The sequence below is a fragment of the Limanda limanda genome, chromosome 22 (assembly GCF_963576545.1).
Source record: "Limanda limanda chromosome 22, fLimLim1.1, whole genome shotgun sequence".
Classification (NCBI taxonomy): domain Eukaryota; kingdom Metazoa; phylum Chordata; class Actinopteri; order Pleuronectiformes; family Pleuronectidae; genus Limanda; species Limanda limanda.
In genome coordinates, this window is record NC_083657.1 from 13,569,809 (window position 1) to 13,588,197 (window position 18,389).

General features: G+C 39.5%; 4 protein-coding genes across 4 annotated transcripts; all 4 read left to right on the forward strand.

The window, feature by feature from the left end:
* Nucleotides 1-4,618: 4,618 nt before the first annotated feature.
* Nucleotides 4,619-6,822, forward strand: LOC133028820 (immunoglobulin kappa light chain-like). Its single transcript, XM_061095856.1, has 5 exons — nucleotides 4,619-4,685; nucleotides 4,786-5,475; nucleotides 6,123-6,236; nucleotides 6,550-6,593; nucleotides 6,703-6,822. Exons 1-5 carry the CDS (start codon nucleotides 4,619-4,621, stop codon nucleotides 6,820-6,822), a joined length of 1,035 nt encoding a protein of 344 aa, XP_060951839.1.
* Nucleotides 6,823-9,079: 2,257 nt separating this feature from the next.
* LOC132995810 (uncharacterized) lies at nucleotides 9,080-11,191 on the forward strand. The gene is made up of 5 exons (XM_061066015.1): nucleotides 9,080-9,137; nucleotides 9,246-9,935; nucleotides 10,023-10,148; nucleotides 10,592-10,626; nucleotides 11,072-11,191. The coding sequence occupies exons 1-5, from the start codon at nucleotides 9,080-9,082 to the stop codon at nucleotides 11,189-11,191; spliced, it is 1,029 nt and encodes a 342-aa protein (XP_060921998.1).
* Nucleotides 11,192-12,312: 1,121 nt separating this feature from the next.
* On the forward strand, nucleotides 12,313-14,371 carry LOC133028821 (uncharacterized). The gene is made up of 4 exons (XM_061095857.1): nucleotides 12,313-12,372; nucleotides 12,481-13,170; nucleotides 13,258-13,383; nucleotides 14,358-14,371. The coding sequence occupies exons 1-4, from the start codon at nucleotides 12,315-12,317 to the stop codon at nucleotides 14,369-14,371; spliced, it is 888 nt and encodes a 295-aa protein (XP_060951840.1). The 5' UTR covers nucleotides 12,313-12,314.
* A 1,454-nt stretch (nucleotides 14,372-15,825) lies between these two features.
* LOC133028822 (uncharacterized) lies at nucleotides 15,826-17,938 on the forward strand. Its single transcript, XM_061095858.1, has 5 exons — nucleotides 15,826-15,893; nucleotides 15,992-16,681; nucleotides 17,260-17,373; nucleotides 17,679-17,722; nucleotides 17,819-17,938. Exons 1-5 carry the CDS (start codon nucleotides 15,827-15,829, stop codon nucleotides 17,936-17,938), a joined length of 1,035 nt encoding a protein of 344 aa, XP_060951841.1. The 5' UTR covers nucleotide 15,826.
* The last annotated feature ends 451 nt before the right edge of the window (nucleotides 17,939-18,389 follow it).

The window sequence follows — 18,389 nt, forward strand, 5'->3', positions numbered from 1 at the left end:
ACTTTTTTATTCTTATCCAAATATAAATGTTTTTTTTCGTGATTAATGATAAAGAACAACTCATGATTTAAGTAGACTTTTATGGTTAGACAATGGGTGTGGAGGGGCAATGATTGGACAGTTGCTGTTAGTCTTTGATGGAATGACACTTTGACAATGACATATGGAAAACGATGATTAAACTTCATTTAATGAAGGTTTGTGGCCCAGTCTTGTTGTGTGTGCAGCGGGTGACGGCTGCGTCTTTGATCTGCTGTGTGTTCACATAGGGAGTGGGTCCACTAAGGAGCTGCTACGTGAGGTTATGACTTCTGTATTTCCTTGAATAAAAGACGGTTTGTTCTCAACTAACTGCCAGGACTCTACGATATGAAGCTGTGATTCTCGGGTCCTACAACAATAAAAATAAAAACCTGGTTTAAACAGATGAAAGGATTCTGTGGACAGAAACGCTACAGTGCTTTTTACTTTGAAACAGCTACAGGAAGTGTTGCAAATATTTATATTTGTGACATATTTAACTGACATTGAAACAGAACGCAGCAGGTGAAACCCCAAGCGCTGCTCATCTGGGCCGCGTGGCCGCCCTGACCTGAGCAACATAATGAAAATGCACAACGTTCTGTCACGTTTCCTCCAAGAGAGGCAAGAGGAGCTTTAGCATGTGGACGCAAACCCTTGCAGAGTTGAGAACCCATTTAAAACTTGCCTTCAAAACTTACAATTTAGTTTCTTGCCTGTATTTATTAATGAATTATCGAGAGCAACTTTTCCAAATTAAGGGTATTACTCATGTAGCAGGGACCTTAATGTGTTTACACCCTCACATTATGGAATCAAAACATGATGAGTTCAGATAATGTAAATCATTAAATTTTGTATGTTTTAAGCTTCTTTTTTGTTGAGAAGAAAGACAAGTCTCTCGGCCCCTGATTAACTACAGAGGCTTGAATGACAAAACTGTTGTGCAATAGTAGCAGATTTTACATTGGCTTATTATCAATAATCGTAAAATATGATTATTAAAATAATAAAAAAACATTTATTAAAAATAATTTAATTCTTAATTAAAAAATGATAAAGTAATCAATTAAGAATAATACAAACTGTCATAATCCAGCTGTATTCACATATATATGCACAAATGATCACAAAATACCGGTACTTTAAATACACTAGAATTTATTTAAAGATAATGAAATTAATGTCAATCAGTGATTATTACTCTAACAGAACTCCACTATATCACAACAACAACAGCACTTATCACGATTGTTTGAACAAAGGGAAATTGAGAACAAAGGGTGCTCTGATCTATTTTGTGGTTTGAAGCAGTGAATGGCGTCGAGATGCGACCACGCTATTTTAGGTCTCAGAATATATATCGTGAATTGTGTGGATGCAGGTTGGAACGTGTGTGTAGGCGGGTTTCGGAGCAAAGAGAGAGAGAAAGAAAAGGCAAAATGCAATAAAATGATCAGAAGAGATCTCCAAACACGGCAGAGCGGTGACTTTACCACTCAGTACTCAAGCGGACGACGTCCAGCTGTGTACCGATCTTTTGATAGGTCAAAATCTCCGCAAACTTGGTCGGATGATAACAGTGCGGCCGGAAACGCAGATGCATCACAGCGAGATGACACTGAACACGGTGGTCATACACAAAATAATAATCATACACAAATAAATTATTAAACTAGTCTCTGCACATATTCTTACTTGTTGCTGTTCCACTGTTCATTCATGCACCATCGGCGTATTCCGGGAAGACAAGTGAATTGTGTGCATGGCCTCGGGATCGACGATCAGCTGGTTCGTTCGGTGGCAGAATCGCGCTGGGGCCGGAAAGGAGAGAATTCTTCTCGTTCAACTTGACAAATGTCTTTGTCCTTCTGCAGGAATAAACAGCTGTGGGGCAATTGACTGTGGATCTGGAAAAAGTCTGTGAGCTTGGCCTGCGAGTAAAGACTTTTGCCGCGGTCTTTTCAAATCAAAATAAAACAAAAAGAGTTTACAAAAAAGGTAAAAAAGTACACTTGAGTTAAAAATAAAAATCCAAACGTCTGGATGGTTGCTCCCTTTCAGCAACCGAGTACCACGGAGGAACCTGAAGTGGTCCTTGTAGAAACAACAGCGCACGGGGAAGAGCACAGATTTCAGAGGTGCCGGCCTCCCTCCAGGGGGCGACCGTGGAGTCTGTTGGCTCTCAGCCAATGGAATGCCAGAGTTTAAACTCAAGGAGCGGTTAGAAACACCATGGGGGTTGTTAAAAACTCTAGCTCAGGCTTTTAAAACCCCATGTGGGCCTCTCCTTTGTCCTTTCCCAACAAAAGGAAAAACAAGTATCCCCTTCCACTCATCAACTCTGCTTTTGGCCCGTTCATCAAGCTACCATCTTCTCTAAGTTGGACCATCGCAATGCCAACCACCTGGTGAGAATAAAGGAGGGGGAGGAGTGGAAGACTGCTTTTAATTCTCCCTTGGGACAGTTTGAATACCTTGTCATGCCTTTTGGTTTAACTAATGCACTTACTCTTTGTCAGGCCCTGATTAATGATGTTCTGCACGACATGCTGAAAAAATGTGTGTTTGTTTACCTTGATGCCATTTTCATGTCCAGCATGTAGAATTAGTGTTACAAAGACTTTTAGAGAAGAGACTCTACGCTAAGGCAGTCAAGTTTGAATATCATCTCGCCCCTGTAATTTCTTGGGGGTTTTATAGTGAAGGGCTGGAGGGCTCCACTCGGCCATTTGTGGTATGGTCTGACCATTAGAACTTGTCTTACCTCCGTTCCACTCACAGGCTCAACTCACACCAGACTCGGTGGGCTCTGTTCCTGGGTCGGCTCCATTTCACCCTCACTACCGGTCAGGCTCCAGGAACATCAAGCCAGACGCCCTTTCACATCAGTTTACCCCTCCAGTTGAGGATTCGTCCGAGGAAACCTTCCTTCCATCTTCCTGTGTGATAGGAGCAGCTAGATGGGAGATTGAGGTTGTGGCCAGGAGGCCTTGCTGCTCGCCTACATTGAGTCTTCGGTACAATGATCTTTTTCCATGTGCTCAGCACTCCTGTCACCTGTGGGGTTCCACCAGCCAGCCTGCTCTCTGCCTCCACTGCCTGCACTTTGCTGCTACCTTTTTTTGAGCAATAAACATATTTAATTATTATCTCCTGTATTTCAGTCTCTGCTTTTGGGTCCAAGGTAAATCAGGATATAGCAATTGTCCCCTCCTTTGGTTCGATTTTCCTGTGTATTATATTTACACATGTGCATATAGAGTGTATAATTGAGTTTTTTAATGGGAATAAGTTGCATTGTTTTGCTATATTTTCAAACTCTTGAAATAAAAACTAAAACTGTGTAATATTTCCCTCATATTGATCATAACAACTTTTCCATACGCTGATTAAGTCCTGTCAGGGTTTCATTTGTAAGGTTTCGTGGTAGAACTTGGACCCAATAGCACAGCTGCAGACAGAGTTCAGTTTTCAAAAAGAAGTGCTGACCAGCAGGCCCGTGAGTGCCGTTTGTTCTGTCATGGATTAAGAGAGGACACCGGACATCAGCATCATGGATTCCTGGACGCAGGCCCCGGCCAGCTGAGAGCAGGGCAGTTTGGTCAGTTTTGTCTTATGGTAGGACAATGGTTTTATTCATTTCTGCCAGATAGTGCATTTTCCCTGTGTTCAATTTAAGACAACGACATGCATTTTTGTGTTGGTTCAAATGAGTTACGTGTTATTTAATTGCATTGTGAATGACAAGACTTAATCTTTTGGTCTATGTCTTTGTATTTCAAAATTGATATATATATGGACTATTACAATCAATAGTATATTGAAATTAATTAAAATAAAGAAAATTTATGCCTAACGTGCGCAAAAGTGCTGCACGTGCCTAGGCTAATTAATTGTATAGCCTTGGTAGGCTATGTGCGCGGTGCACCAACTTTTTTATGAGATAGAGACCCCCTTAGAGACAAAAAGATCATTTGAACCCTGCACAGACCTTATATACAGACAGACATTATACAGATGTAACACATTAGGGAGGGGAAGCCAGTATGTGAGACACGGGGTGGGGGGGGGGACAACAGGAAATGGTGTGTGTGAGTGTAACCATGACACCATGTTTACAGGATGCAGAAAAAAAGAGGAATTGAACAAAGCAGGTGTATGTGTGAATTAAAAAACAGTAGTAGACTTACTGTGTAAACATATGGAGCCAAATCCAGGCCAAAAGGATTGATCATTTGAAAAAAAAAAATTCAAGTTTTGATATTGAATTTTGAAAAAAACTTCATTGCTTTCCAATGTTTTAATGGGTTTGATATAATTTTGATTAACTTTTAACTAGTTAAGTTCCTTGTAACTGTGCTTTGAAAGGTGCTATATGAATAATTGAATCCTATTGTAGTAGTAGTAGTACAATGTACTCTAACTGCTTCAGATGTCTCTCATCCTGTGACCCTTTTTAAAGAAAAAAGATTCACCTCAAAAGCAGAAGTGATCATGTGATCAGTGTTCCCCTGCTGGCCAATCAACACAAGTCTTTATTCTGAAAAGAGGAGAAAGTGTCGGGCAGTTTGTCATTCAACACGACCATTTCAACATGAAGACATCTCCGAAGTTCGTTCTCTACCTGACATGTTTCTTCTTGGGGAAAATGGGTGAGTTGTGTGTTTTATTAAATATTCAGTCAGTCCTGATGCTGATTACGATTTCATTTCTGTCAAATAACATTAACAGTTATTTGGCTTTTCTCCTTTTTCTCTTCAGTTCAGATGCATCATTTTATCTTGGCTGATGAAGACAGAGTATTTAAATCAGTTGATGTTGGAGACAACTTAACTTTACGGTGCTTCTATGAGGGGGTCGACAATAGAATTTATTGGTACAAACACACACCAGGAAAGAAACCTCGAATTATCTCAATGACGTACAAATTCTCTGAAGATTTTACGTTATTGAATGAATTCAAGAACAATTCACGCTTCACTTTGCAAACTATTGGTAATGCGAGTCACCTTAATATCTTCGATCTGCAGCTTTCAGACTCAGCAACTTACTACTGTTTAATGGATAAAAGATATGTGTTTGAGTTTATGGAGGGCGTCACTGTCAGTGTGAAAGGTTCAGGGTCTAACATCCAGGCTGTGGTGCATCAGTCTGAGAGCATCCAGCCAGGAGGCTCTGTGACTCTCAGCTGTACAGTTCACACTGGAACCTGTGATGGAGAACACAGTGTTTACTGGTTCAAGAACTCTGAAGAACTTCAGCCAGGACTCATTTACACCCACGGAGACAGGAACGATCAGTGTGAGAGGAAACCCGACAAAAAGACACACACCTGTTTCTACAACTTGTCAATGGAGAGACTGAACCGTTCTCATGCTGGGACCTACTACTGTGCTGTCGCTGCATGTGGACACATTGTGTTTGGAGACGGGACCAAGCTGGAATTTAACGGTGAGTCACTACCAGAGACTGTCTCAATTAATGAATGGTGAAAGTTACGTAGAAAGAGACGGAACCAAACAATTGGTAAAAGAACATATAACAACATAATGAAACAGAAACCCAGTTGGTCCTGTCTGAATGTCCCCACTGACGGTGACCCAATAAGGCTTCACCACCAGTGGACGCTGGAGGTGTGCTCCACGACTATATATATATTTTTTATTGAGGATTATTATTGTAATTATTATTAGTGATGATAACGATGATCATAGTAATGATTATAATGTTTTTTTATTATAAATAATAATTTATTAAATATTAGTTCAACTTCTTTTTTCTCCCAAATTATATTATTATTACTATAATTTTTATTGTTATGGTGAGATTATTTTTAATAATACGATTATTTTAAAAGTGGTACGATTATTATAATTATAAGATCATAAGTATTGTTATTATAATTATATATATATTTTCTATAAATATAGAAAACACACACACAAACTGCTTTGTCATTCCGTTCTGTTAACTGTCCTGTAATCACTGTTCTTGTCCTCTTTGTTTTGTTCTGTCAATGTCTTGTCTCTTGTCTCGCAAAGTTAAAAGAACATTTCAAAAAAGAAGAGACAGAATTAGTAGATCTTCTCCTGTTGCAGATGCAGTGAACTGGCTGGTGTATTTCCTGAGTGGAGCTTTGGGATTCACCATCAGCCTTTTGCTGGCTGTGTTACTGTACAAGATAAACAAGAGAAGATGCTGGAGATGTTCAGGTAACCACTCATCTCGAGCTTGTGTTCACTTAATTTGGCTTTTTAGCAAAATAAACAACATTTTGTTCCATGGCACCTTTCTAGATAAGGACACCTTAACATGTAGGATAAATAAATCGATGAATCATGAATTAAAGTTAAGCCAAGTATTAAAAGTGGATTAGGAGACACAAACACTTCAATTCAACACGTGCAACACAAGACTAGTTAAGAAGTAAACCCAGGTTAAGAGGTAAAGGCACCTAACAGGACATATGTGAACACAAGAGTGACTAAGTCTTTGTCTTTGTCTTTGTCTTTGTTTCATAACCAGAGTCTCGTACACAACCATCATCTCCGTCCACAACAAATGCAGAGGTAAATACAATCTTTTTAAGTGTGAAATTTACATTCGACAATAAAAAGATTATATATTATTATATTCTTTATCAGGAGCCATCTTAATGTACTTATATGTTGTTTCTAGGGCAACCAACATACAGATGACCTCCATTACTCTGCAGTAAATGTGAACGTGGCCAGCAGATCAAGACGACAGAGGGACAACAGAAACGATGACTGTGTGTACTCAAGTGTTAAACTGTAGAATTGTGTTTTTTAGAACGGTCTACGTTTGAGATGATGGATTTCTCAGTCTTTCTTTAGAAGTAGAGCATGAATCTTGTCTGTTATGCTTTTTAATCCTTTTTCTAAGTATAAACGTGGCTTTTTTGTGTGATAAATGCTAAAAAACAACTCATGATGTGATTACACTTTTATGTTTAGACAATGTGTGTGTGTGGGGGGGGGGGGACAATGTTTGGACAGTTTCTGTTGGTCTTGATGGAATGACACTTTGACGACGACATATGGAAAACAGGATGGCAAGTATCTGGAGTTGACAGGCCTTTGCATGGTTGGTCGAGATCTTCCCATGTTTTCTTTTATTTTTCGGGCCTCCACACGCTCTCATATTAATTTAAAACTTGTTTAAACTTTGTTTTTGTGAATAAATTATTTCTTTAACCGTGACTCTGGCGTGTCGTCTTCTTTAATATGTTCCCAAAAGGGATGACGTAGAAGCATACATCACTGACTCTCTTGCTGCTGGTCTAATTCGTCCCTCTTCTTCACCGATGGGGGCGGGGTTATTTTTTGTTGAGAAGAAAGACAACTCTCTCAGCCCCTGATTGACTACAGAGGCTTGAATGACATAAGTGTGAAAAACAAGTATCCCCTTCCACTCATCGACTCTGCTTTTGGCCCCTTCATCAAGCTACTGTCTTCTCTCAGTTGGACCTTCGCAATGCCAACAACCTGGTGAGAATAAAGGAGGGGGAGGAGTGGAAGAGAGCTTTTAATACTTCCCTGGGAAATTGTGAATACCTTGTCATGCTTTTTGGTTAAACTAATGCACCTGCTGTTTGTCAGGCCCTGATTAATGATGTTCTGCAAGACATGCTGAACAGATTTGTGTTTGTTTACCTTGATGACATTTTCATGTCCAGCATGTAAAATTAGTGTTACAAAGACTTTTAGAGAAGAGACTCTACGCTAAAGCAGAAAAGTGTGAATGTCATGTCTCATTATCATTGTCCTACTTTGCTGCTACCTTTTTATGACCAATAACCACCTTTAATTATCATCACCTGTATTTCAGTCTCTGCTTTGGGGTGCAAGGTAAATCAGGACATAGCAAATGCCCCCTCCTTTGTTTCACTGTGTAGCGTTAGACATCCCTGCAGCAGTCCATCGTTTGGCAGTCACCAGAGTGGTTAGCTTGTAGCTTCTCGTTGCTAATATATTCACAGGAGAAAAAGTCAGCACACCTTTGTCTCTTTGGTCTGTGAACTCGAGACCGTTTATTCAGCGCATGCGCACAACAGTATCCCTGTGCACGCAGGCAACTTGTAAATCAGGACATAGCAAATGTCCCCTCCTTTGTTTCCTTTTTCTTGTGTATTATATTTACACATGTGCATAGAGTGTGAATAATTGAGTTTTTTAATGGGAATAAGTTCCATTGTTTTGCTATATTTTCAAACTCTTGAAATAAAAACTAAAACTGTGTAATATTTCCCTCGTATTGATCATAACAACTTTTCCATACGCTGATTAAGTCGTGTCAGGGTTTCATGTGTACGGTATCGTGGTAGAACTTGGACCCAATAGCACAGCTGCAGACAGAGTTCAGTTTTCAAAAAGAAGTGGTCTTTATTACCAGGCAGGGTTCAGTACACAGGTAGTCAAAATCATCAGACAAAGGTATCTGAAACGTCACACAATAATCAGGTCAAACAATCCAGGCAAACGTGGTCGAGAAAACATGAGATGAGACAGCAACAGGAAATGGTGTGTGTGTGTGTGAGTGTAACCATGACACCATGTTTGCTGGATGCAGAAAAAAGAGCAATTGGGCAGAGCAGGTATATGTGTAAGTTAAAAAACAGAAGTAGACTTACTGTGTAAACATATGGAGCCAAATCCAGGCCAAAGGATTGATAATTTGAAAAAAAAACTTTCAAGTTTTGATCTTGAATTTTAAAAAATACAACATTGCTTTCAAATGTTTTTCTGGGTAAATATAATTTTGATTCACTTTTAACTAGTTAGGTTACTTGTAACTGTGGGTTGAAAGGTGATATATGAATAATTGAATACAATTGCAGTAGTAGTAGTATTTTGTACTCTAACTGCTTTGGATGTCTCTCACCCTGTGACTCTTTTTAAAGAACAAAGATTCAGATCAAAGGTAGCAGTGATCGTGTGATCAGTTTTGCCCTGCTGGCCAATCAACACAAGTCTTTTCTCTGTAGAGAGGAGAAAGTGTCGGGCTGTTTGTCATTCAACACGACGATTTCAACATGAAGACATCTCCGAAGTTCGTTCTCTACATGACATGTTTCTTCTTGGGGGAAATGGGTGAGTTGTGTGTTTTTTAAATATTCAGTCAGTCCTGATGATGATTACGATTTCATTTCTGTCACATAACATTAACTGTTATTTTGCTTTTCTCCTTTTTCTCTTCAGTTCAGATGCATCATTTTATCTTGACTGATCAAGACAGTGGATTCATATCAGTTGATGTTGGAGACAACTTGACTTTGCAGTGCTTCTATGAGGGGGATGACAAAAACATTTATTGGTACAAACAAACACCAGGACAGAAACCTCTGATTATCTCAATGACGTACAAATTCTCAAAAGATTTTGAATTAGAGAATGAATTCAAGGACAATCAACGCTTCACTGTGGAAACTAATGATGTTGTGAGTCAACTTAATATCTCAGATCTGGAGCTTTCAGACTCAGCTACTTACTACTGCATAAAGGGTCGTTCATTTGTGTTTGAGTTTATGGAGGGCGTCACTGTCAGTGTGAAAGGTTCAGGGTCTAACATCCAGGCTGTGGTGCATCAGTCTGAGAGCATCCAGCCAGGAGGCTCTGTGACTCTCAGCTGTACAGTTCACACTGGGACCTGTGATGGAGAACATAGTGTTTACTGGGTCAAGAACTCTGAAGATCCTCAGCCAGGACTCATTTACACCCACAGAGACAGGAACGATCAGTGTGAGAGGAAACCCGACACACAGACACACACCTGTGTCTACAACTTGTCAATGGAGAGACTGAACCGTTCTCATGCTGGGACCTACTACTGTGCTGTCGCTGCATGTGGACACATTGTGTTTGGAGACGGGACCAAAGTGGACTTTGAAGGTAACTATAACTTTAGGAAAGATCGTGATATTTTTTAAATAGTGGTGGAAAGCTCAGTAACGTCTCCTGATGTCTGACTCTCTGCAGAGGTGGTGGACTATCTTCCCTTGGTGTATTTCCTGAGCGTAGCTCTGGCGTTCACCACAATCCTGGTTGTTTCTCTGGCTTACACAGCACAAAGAGCGCTCAAGACAAACCGCTGCCGCGACTCAGGTGGGGAGTTCCTCATTATTTATATTTGTTAGTTTGAATTCAGTTACTGAAGAACAATAACTATCTTCATGAGTTAGCATTCCAAGACGTTACTTGGACATCTAGATTCATTGAAAGACATTAAGGGAAATCTCTTATGGTGCATTCACATGTTACAGGATTTGTGCTTATCCACGTTCGCTCTAACGCACACAACCCAGCGCTACTTAATTGTACATTGCAGAAAATGACCTTCAGGATAACATTGTCCATGCCACAGATTGAGAGTGGTGATAAAGTGCTGTGGCTTGTTTACTCATTACAGCACCATGACTCAATCTCAATGAAGTGATGTACAAATTTACTTCATTACCTCTGATCCAACTAAGTAAATAAAGCCACACCACATCCAGTTCCCTGCATCTTAAATAAGACTTTTGTTCTTGTCTTTCGTCACAAACTAGAATCTCAAGCAGCTGCAGCAGCTCTGAATATGGAGGTAAGTGTTAGAGTTGCACTACTTAAGAAGCTGGTTTCAATTTCATGTGCATTACATTAGTTATTGTGTTTTTGAAATCTACATTAGATGATTGATAATGGCTAATAACATCGTCTAACACTGATTTAAACATCTTGGAACCTGTAGGACCATTTCTTATGTACAGTAAACCATTTGGGACATCCTGACCTTTTCATATATATTTGCACCGCAACTTTTCTGTTTCAAAAGTGTGTGTCCTGCTATGGGAGTTGTCACCAATAGACAATATAGATAACTTTCCTTTGTGTTTGAGTCCTCCCTCCCAGCACCACATTCTACGGGTGTTTTTTGAATTTCCAGAGACTTTGGGGTGAAGACAGACTTTAACTATTCTGTCTACATCAGTTATGTTTAGACACAGCTCCTCCTAATAAGACAAATTACTCTTGTTATTTTTTCGTAGGGTCATCAAGATGCAGACAACCCACATTATGCTGCTTTAATGGAGCACAGCTTCAGCAGAGCAAGAAGACAAACAGACGTGGACGGGAGTGAATGTGTGTACACCAGTGTAAAGCAGTAGAGCTGAACATCTTAAACTTCCATACTGAATGTAAAGCTTCTCTATGCAAAACAAAATAAAGAGTTTGAAAAAGACTAATTGATTTGATATTGTCAGTTGCCATATTTTCCACTCCCTCTTAATACAGAAGATACTTCTTAAACTTAACCCCAAGTTGTTTAACAATTTCCTACCTGACATGTGAGGATCTGTATTTAGCCTCCGTGTGGTCAAAAGACCGTCTGCTCTCTTTGACTGAGCGCTTTCAAACAGGAAGTCTCTGCAGGGTCTTCACTACACCCCAGCAGACTACTTCAAGTGAACAGCAATGAAATGAACAGAAGCTGACAACAAAAACCAGAATCACCAATACTCTCATCAAGCAGTGTTGCTGTTACTCTCATGTTAAATTGTTACCTCCACTAAGGAGGTTATGTTTTCACCCCTGTCTTGGCTGGTTGGCTGCTTGGAAGAAGGACAGGACATTCCGACTTTTTGCTACTATGTGGTCCCTGTTGTAACCTCAGGTCCACGGCAAAGGCCCTTATAACCAGTCAACATTCCCGGTTGCAGCACCAAAGGGGACCAGGTCTTTTCTGTTCGAGCCCCCCCCCCCTCTTTGTCAGACGAACCTCCATCGGAAGATGGTTCCAAACTCCTTATCCTCTTTAAAGATACATTTTATAGATGTGCTGTCTTAGTCCTTGGGGTCTGACTTCACATCTAACTTTTATTAAAATATTTTAATCTAGCTCTGATCTTACCTACTATTTTTTGTAATACATGTTAGACTATATATTATTTTACTCTTTTTGTCATCTGTAACATTTGTTTCCTTATGTTTCTGCTCCTAAGTTTTATTTTAATTGTTTTCTACTGTTTGCCGTTAATTCTTCACTTATAACTAGTTAAGCACCTTGTTACTGGGCTTTAAAAGGTACAATTGCAGTAGTAGTAGTATTATGTACTCTAACTGCTTCAGATGTCTCTCACCATGTGATTCTTTTTAAAGAACAAAGATTCACATCAAAGGAAGCAGTGATCATGTGATCAGAGTTGCCCTGCTGGCCAATCAACACAAGTCTTTACTCTGTAGAGAGGAGAAAGTGTCGGGCTGTTTGTCATTCAACACCACGATTTCAACATGAAGACATCTCCGAAGTTCGTTCTCTACCTGACATGTTTCTTCTTGGGGAAAATGGGTGAGTTGTGTGTTTTTTTTATATTCACTCAGTCCTGAGGCTGAATACGATTTAATTTCTGTCACATAACATAAACAGTTATTTTGCTTTTCTCCTTTTACTCTTCAGTTCAGATGCATCAATTTAACTTGTCTCATCAAGACAGTGGATTGATATCAGCTGATGTTGGAGACAACTTGACTTTGCAATGTTTCTATGAGGGGGATGACAATAAAATGTATTGGTACAAACAAACACCAGGACAGAAACCTCTGATTATCTCAAAGACGTACAAATTCTCGAAAGATTTTCCGTTATTGAATGAATTCAAGGACAATTCACGCTTCACTGTGGAATCTAATGATGTTGTGAGTCACCTAAATATCTCAGATCTGCAGCTTTCAGACTCAGCTACTTACTACTGTTTACAGAGTCGTTCATATGTGTATGAGTTTATGGAGGGCGTCACTGTCAGTGTGAAAGGTTCAGGGTCTAACATCCAGGCTGTGGTTCATCAGTCTGAGAGCATCCAGCCAGGAGGCTCAGTGACTCTCAGCTGTACAGTTCACACTGGGACCTGTGATGGAGAACACAGTGTTTACTGGTTCAAGAACTCTGAAGAACCTCAGCCAGGACTCATTTACACCCACGGAGACAGGAACGATCAGTGTCTGAGGAAACCAGACACACAGACACACACCTGTGTCTACAACTTGTCAATGGAGAGACTGAACCGTTCTCAAGCTGGGACCTACTACTGTGCTGTCGCTGCATGTGGACACATTGTGTTTGGAGACGGGACCAAACTAGACTTTGAAGGTATCTAGAACTTTAGCAAAGGTTGTGACATTTGTTAAATAGTGGTGGAAAGCTCAGTAATGTCTCCTGATGTCTGGTTCTCTGCAGAGGTGGTGGACTTTCTTCCCTTGGTGTATTTCCTGAGCGTAGCTCTGGCATTCACCACAATCCTGGTTGTTTCTCTGGCTTACACAGCACAAAGAGCGCTCAAGACAAACCGCTGCCACGGCTCAGGTGGGGTGATCCTCATTATTTATATTTGTTGGTGTGACTTTTGTTTGCGTGATACTGAAGAACAGCAAAGATCTTCATGAGTTAGTGTTCCAACATGTTACTTGGACATATAGATTCATTGAAAGACAGTAAGGAAAATCTCTTATGGTGCAGTCACACATTGCAGGATTTGTGCTTTTTCACGTTCGCTCAAACACACGCAACCCAGCATTACCTGAGGCTGATCAGTGGCCAGTTTGATTGAATCTAGGAGACTGTTGGGCCTTGGTTCCAGTGTGCGCTCTTCAACGTGCCATTCTAGTTGTTCTCTAAAACAGATTGTAATGGCAGCATCATACATTCAGATTTTAACATACTTAATTGTACATTGCAGAAAATTATGTTCAGGAAAACATTGTCCATGCCACAGATGAGAGTGGTGACAAAGTCCTGTGGTTTTTTTCCTCAGTAGCCTACTGCACCATGACTCAATCTCAATGAAGTGATGGACACATTTACTTCATTACTTCAGATAAAACTAAGTAAATAAATCCACTCCCCATCCCGTTCACTGCATCTTGAATAAGACTTTCGTTGTTGTCTTTTGTCACAAACTAGAATCTCAAGCAGCTCCAGAACCTCTGAATATGGAGGTAAGTGTTAGTGTTGCACTACTTAAGAAGCTGGTTTCAATATCACCTGAAATACATTAGTTATTATCTTTTTGAAAACTCCATTAGAGGATTGATCATGGCTCATAACACCAACTAACGATGTTTCAACCATCTTGTAACCTGTAGGACCATTTATTATGTAGAGTAAACCACCTGGGACGTCCTGACCTTTTCATATATATTCACACTGCAACATTTATGTTGCAAAAGTGTATGTGCTGCTATGGGAGTTGTCGCCCATAGACAATATAGACAACTTTCCTTTGTGTCTAAGCTCCACCTCCCAGCACCACATTCTACGGGTGTATTTCGAATTTCCAGGGACTTTGGAGTGAAGACAGACTTTAAAATTCTGTTGTCAACCCTAGTCTACATCAGTTATGTTTAGACACACGTCCAGCTAATATGATGAATTTGTCTTTTATGTTTTATTAGCAGGGTCATCAAGATGCAGACGACCCACATTATGCTGCTTTAATGGAGCACAGCTTCAGCAGAGCAAGAAGACAAACAGACGGGGACGGGAGTGAATGTGTGTACACCAGTGTTAAGCAGTAGAGCTGTACATCTTACACTTCCATACTGTATGTAAAGCTTCTCTATGCAAAACAAAATAAAGAGTTTGAAAAAGACTAATTGATTTGATCTTGTCAGTTGCCATATTTTCCACTCCCTCTAAATATAGAATATACTTCTTGAACTTAACCCCAAGTTGTTTAACAATTTCCTACATGACATGTGAGGGTCTGTATTTAGCCTCCGTGTGGTCAAAAGACCGTCTGCTCTCTTTGAATGAGCGCTTTCAAACAGGAAGTCTCTGCAGTGTCTTCACTACACCACAGCAGACTACTTCAAGTGAACAGCAATGAAATTAACAGAAGTTGACAACAAAAAACTGAATCACCAATGCTCCCATCAAGCAGTTTTGCTGTTACTTTTATGTTAGAATTGCTAACTACACTAAGGAGGTTATGTTTTCACCCCTGTCTTGGCTGGTTGGCTGCTTGGGAGAAGGACAGGACATGGGCCAAGAAACAACCCATAAAATTGAGGTGCAGATCTGGACAAAAGGGGCTGATCCAGGATGTTTTCATCACTTCTCTTCATTGCCTTAATTGTAGAGTAGTAGTTAATTTCAGAATTTATTCCATGATTTTATTGTTGACTTTTTGAATTTTTTATACCATGTGGTCCCTATTGTAACCTGAGGTCCATGGCAAAGGCCCTAATAACCATTCCCCCCCCCCCCCCTCTTTGTCAGACAGATCTCCATCGGAAGATTGTTCCAAACTCCTTATCCTCTTTATAGATACATTTTATAGATGTGCTGTCTAAGTCCTTTGGGTCTGACTTCACCTCTAACTTCACATTAATATATTTGAATCTCTCTCTAATCCTACCTACTGTTTGTTATTTATTTATAATTGACTATATATTATTTAACTATTTTTTTCACCTTTAACATTTATATACTTATTTTTGTGCTCTTATGTTTTCTTTTAAATATTTTCTATTGTTTGACCTTAATTCTTCACTTTTAACTTGTAACCTTGTAACTGGGCTTTGAAAGGTGCTATATGAATAATTTAATACAATTGTAGTAGTATTATGTACAGTAACTGCTTCAGATGTCTCTCACCCTGTGACTCTTTTTAAAGAACAAAGATTCACATCAGAGGTAGCAGTGATCATGTGATCAGTGTTGCCCTGCTGGCCAATCAACACAAGTCTTTACTTTGAAGAGAGGAGAAAGTGTCGGGCTGTTTGTCATTCAACACCACGATTTCAACATGAAGACATCTCCGAAGTTCGTTCTCTACCTGACATGTTTCTTCTTGGGGAAAATGGGTGAGTTGTGTATTTTTTAAATATTCAGTCAGTCCTGATGCTGATTACGATTTAATTTCTGTCACATATCATTAACTGTTACTTTGCTTTTCTCCTTTTCTCTTCAGTTCAGATGCATCATTTTATCTTGTCTAATCACGAGAACGTATTTAAATCAGTTAATGTTGGAGACAACTTGACTTTGCCGTGTTTATATGAGGAGAGGGACAATAGGATGAATTGGTACAAACAAACACCGGGACAGAAACCTCGAATTATCTCAATCATCTACAGATCCACTAAAACAATTTCGATAGCGAATGAATTCAAGGACAATCCACGCTTGACTGTGGAAACTATTGATGATGTGAGTCACCTTAATATCTCAGATCTGCAGCTTTCAGACTCAGCTACTTACTACTGTTCAAAGAGAGAGATATATGTGTTTGAGTTTATGCAAAGCATCACTGTCAGTGTGAAAGGTTCAGGGTCTAACATCCAGGCTCTGGTGCATCAGTCTGAGAGCATCCAGCCAGGAGGCTCTGTGACTCTCAGCTGTACAGTTCACACTGGGACCTGTGATGGAGAACACAGTGTTTACTGGTTCAAGAACTCTGAAGAACCTCAGCCAGGACTCATTTACACCCACGGAGACAGGAACGATCAGTGTGAGAGGAAACCCGACACACAGACACACACCTGTGTCTACAACTTGTCAATGGAGAGACTGAACCGTTCTCATGCTGGGACCTACTACTGTGCTGTCGCTGCATGTGGACACATTGTGTTTGGAGACGGGACCAAGCTGGAGTTTGATGGTGAGTCGATACCAGAGACTGTCTCATCTAATGAATAGTTACAGACAAAGAGACTGGACCAAACAGTTGGTAAAATACCATTTAAAAACAAAATGAAACAGTAACCCAGTTGGTCCTGTCTCAATGTCCCCACTGACGGTGACCCAATAAGGCTTCACCACCAGTGGACGGTGGAGGTGTGCACCACAACTAAATATTTATTCATTTATTATAAATAATAATTTATGAAGTATTAGTACAACTTTTCTTCTTAATTTGTTCTCAAAGATTATATTATTATTACTATAATTATTATTGTATCGTTGATATAATTTTTAATGAGATTGTTTTTTAAATGGATGGATTATTATTATTCTAAGATTAGTATTGCTATTATAATAATGAATAATATTTTTTCTTTCATATAGACAAAAAAAACACACACTCACACACACAAACTGCTTTGTCAATTCGTTCTGTTAACTGTCCTGTATTCACTGTTCTTTTTTGTTCTGTCAATATCTTGTCTCTTGTTTTGAAAAGTTAATTGAAAATTTCAAACAGAAGCGACACAATTATTAGAATTTCTCCTGTTGCAGATGAAGTGAACTGGTTGGTGTATTTCCTGAGTGGAGCTTTGGGATTCACCATCAGCCTTTTGCTGGCTGTGTTACTGTACAAGATAAACAAGAGAAGATGCTGGAGATGTTCAGGTAACCACTCATCTCTAGCTTGTGTTCACCCAATTTGGCTTTTTAGCAAAATAATAAAATAACATTTTGATTCACGGCACCTTTCTAGATAAGGACACCTTAACATATAAGATAAATAAATCGATGAATCATGAATTAAAGTTAAACCAAGTGTTAAAATTGGATTGGGAGACGCAACCACCTCAATTCAACACGTACAACACAAGACTAGTTAAGAAGTAAACCCCGGTTAAGAGGTAAAGGCACCTAACAGGACATATGTGAACACAAGAGTGACTTTGTCTTTGTCTATGTTTCATAACCAGAGTCTCGTACACAACCATCATCTCTCTCCACAACAAATGCAGAGGTAAATACAATCTTTTTAAGTTTGAAATTTACATTTGATGATAATTAAGTTTGTTTTATCTGGAGCCATCTTGATGTACTTATATGTTGTTTCTAGGGCAACCAACATGCAGATGACCTCCATTACGTTGCGTTAAATGTGAACGTGGCCAGCAGATCAAGACGACAAAGGGACAACACAAACGATGAATGTGTGTACTCAAGTGTTAAACTGTAGAATTGTGTTTTCTAGAACGGTCTATGTTTGAGATGATGGATTTCTCAGTCTTTCTTTAGAGGTGGAGCATTATTATTGTCTGTAATGCTTTTTTAACCCTTTTCCAAATATAAATGTGGCTTTTTTTGTGATATATTATAAAAAATAACTCATGATGTAATAACACTTTTATGGTTAGACAATGTGTGTGTGTGTGTGTGTGTGTAGGCGGGGGCAATGTTTGGACAGTTGCTGTTGGTCTTTGATGGAATGACACTTTGACGATGACATATGGAAAACGATGATTAAACTTCATGTAATGAAAGTTTGTGGCCCAGTCTGTGTGCAGCGGGTGCCGGCTGAATCTTTGATCTGCTGTGTGTTCACATAAGGAGTGGGTCTACTGAGGAGCTGCTACGTGAGGTTATGATTTCTGTATTTCCTTGAATTAAAGAAGGTTTGTTCTCAACTA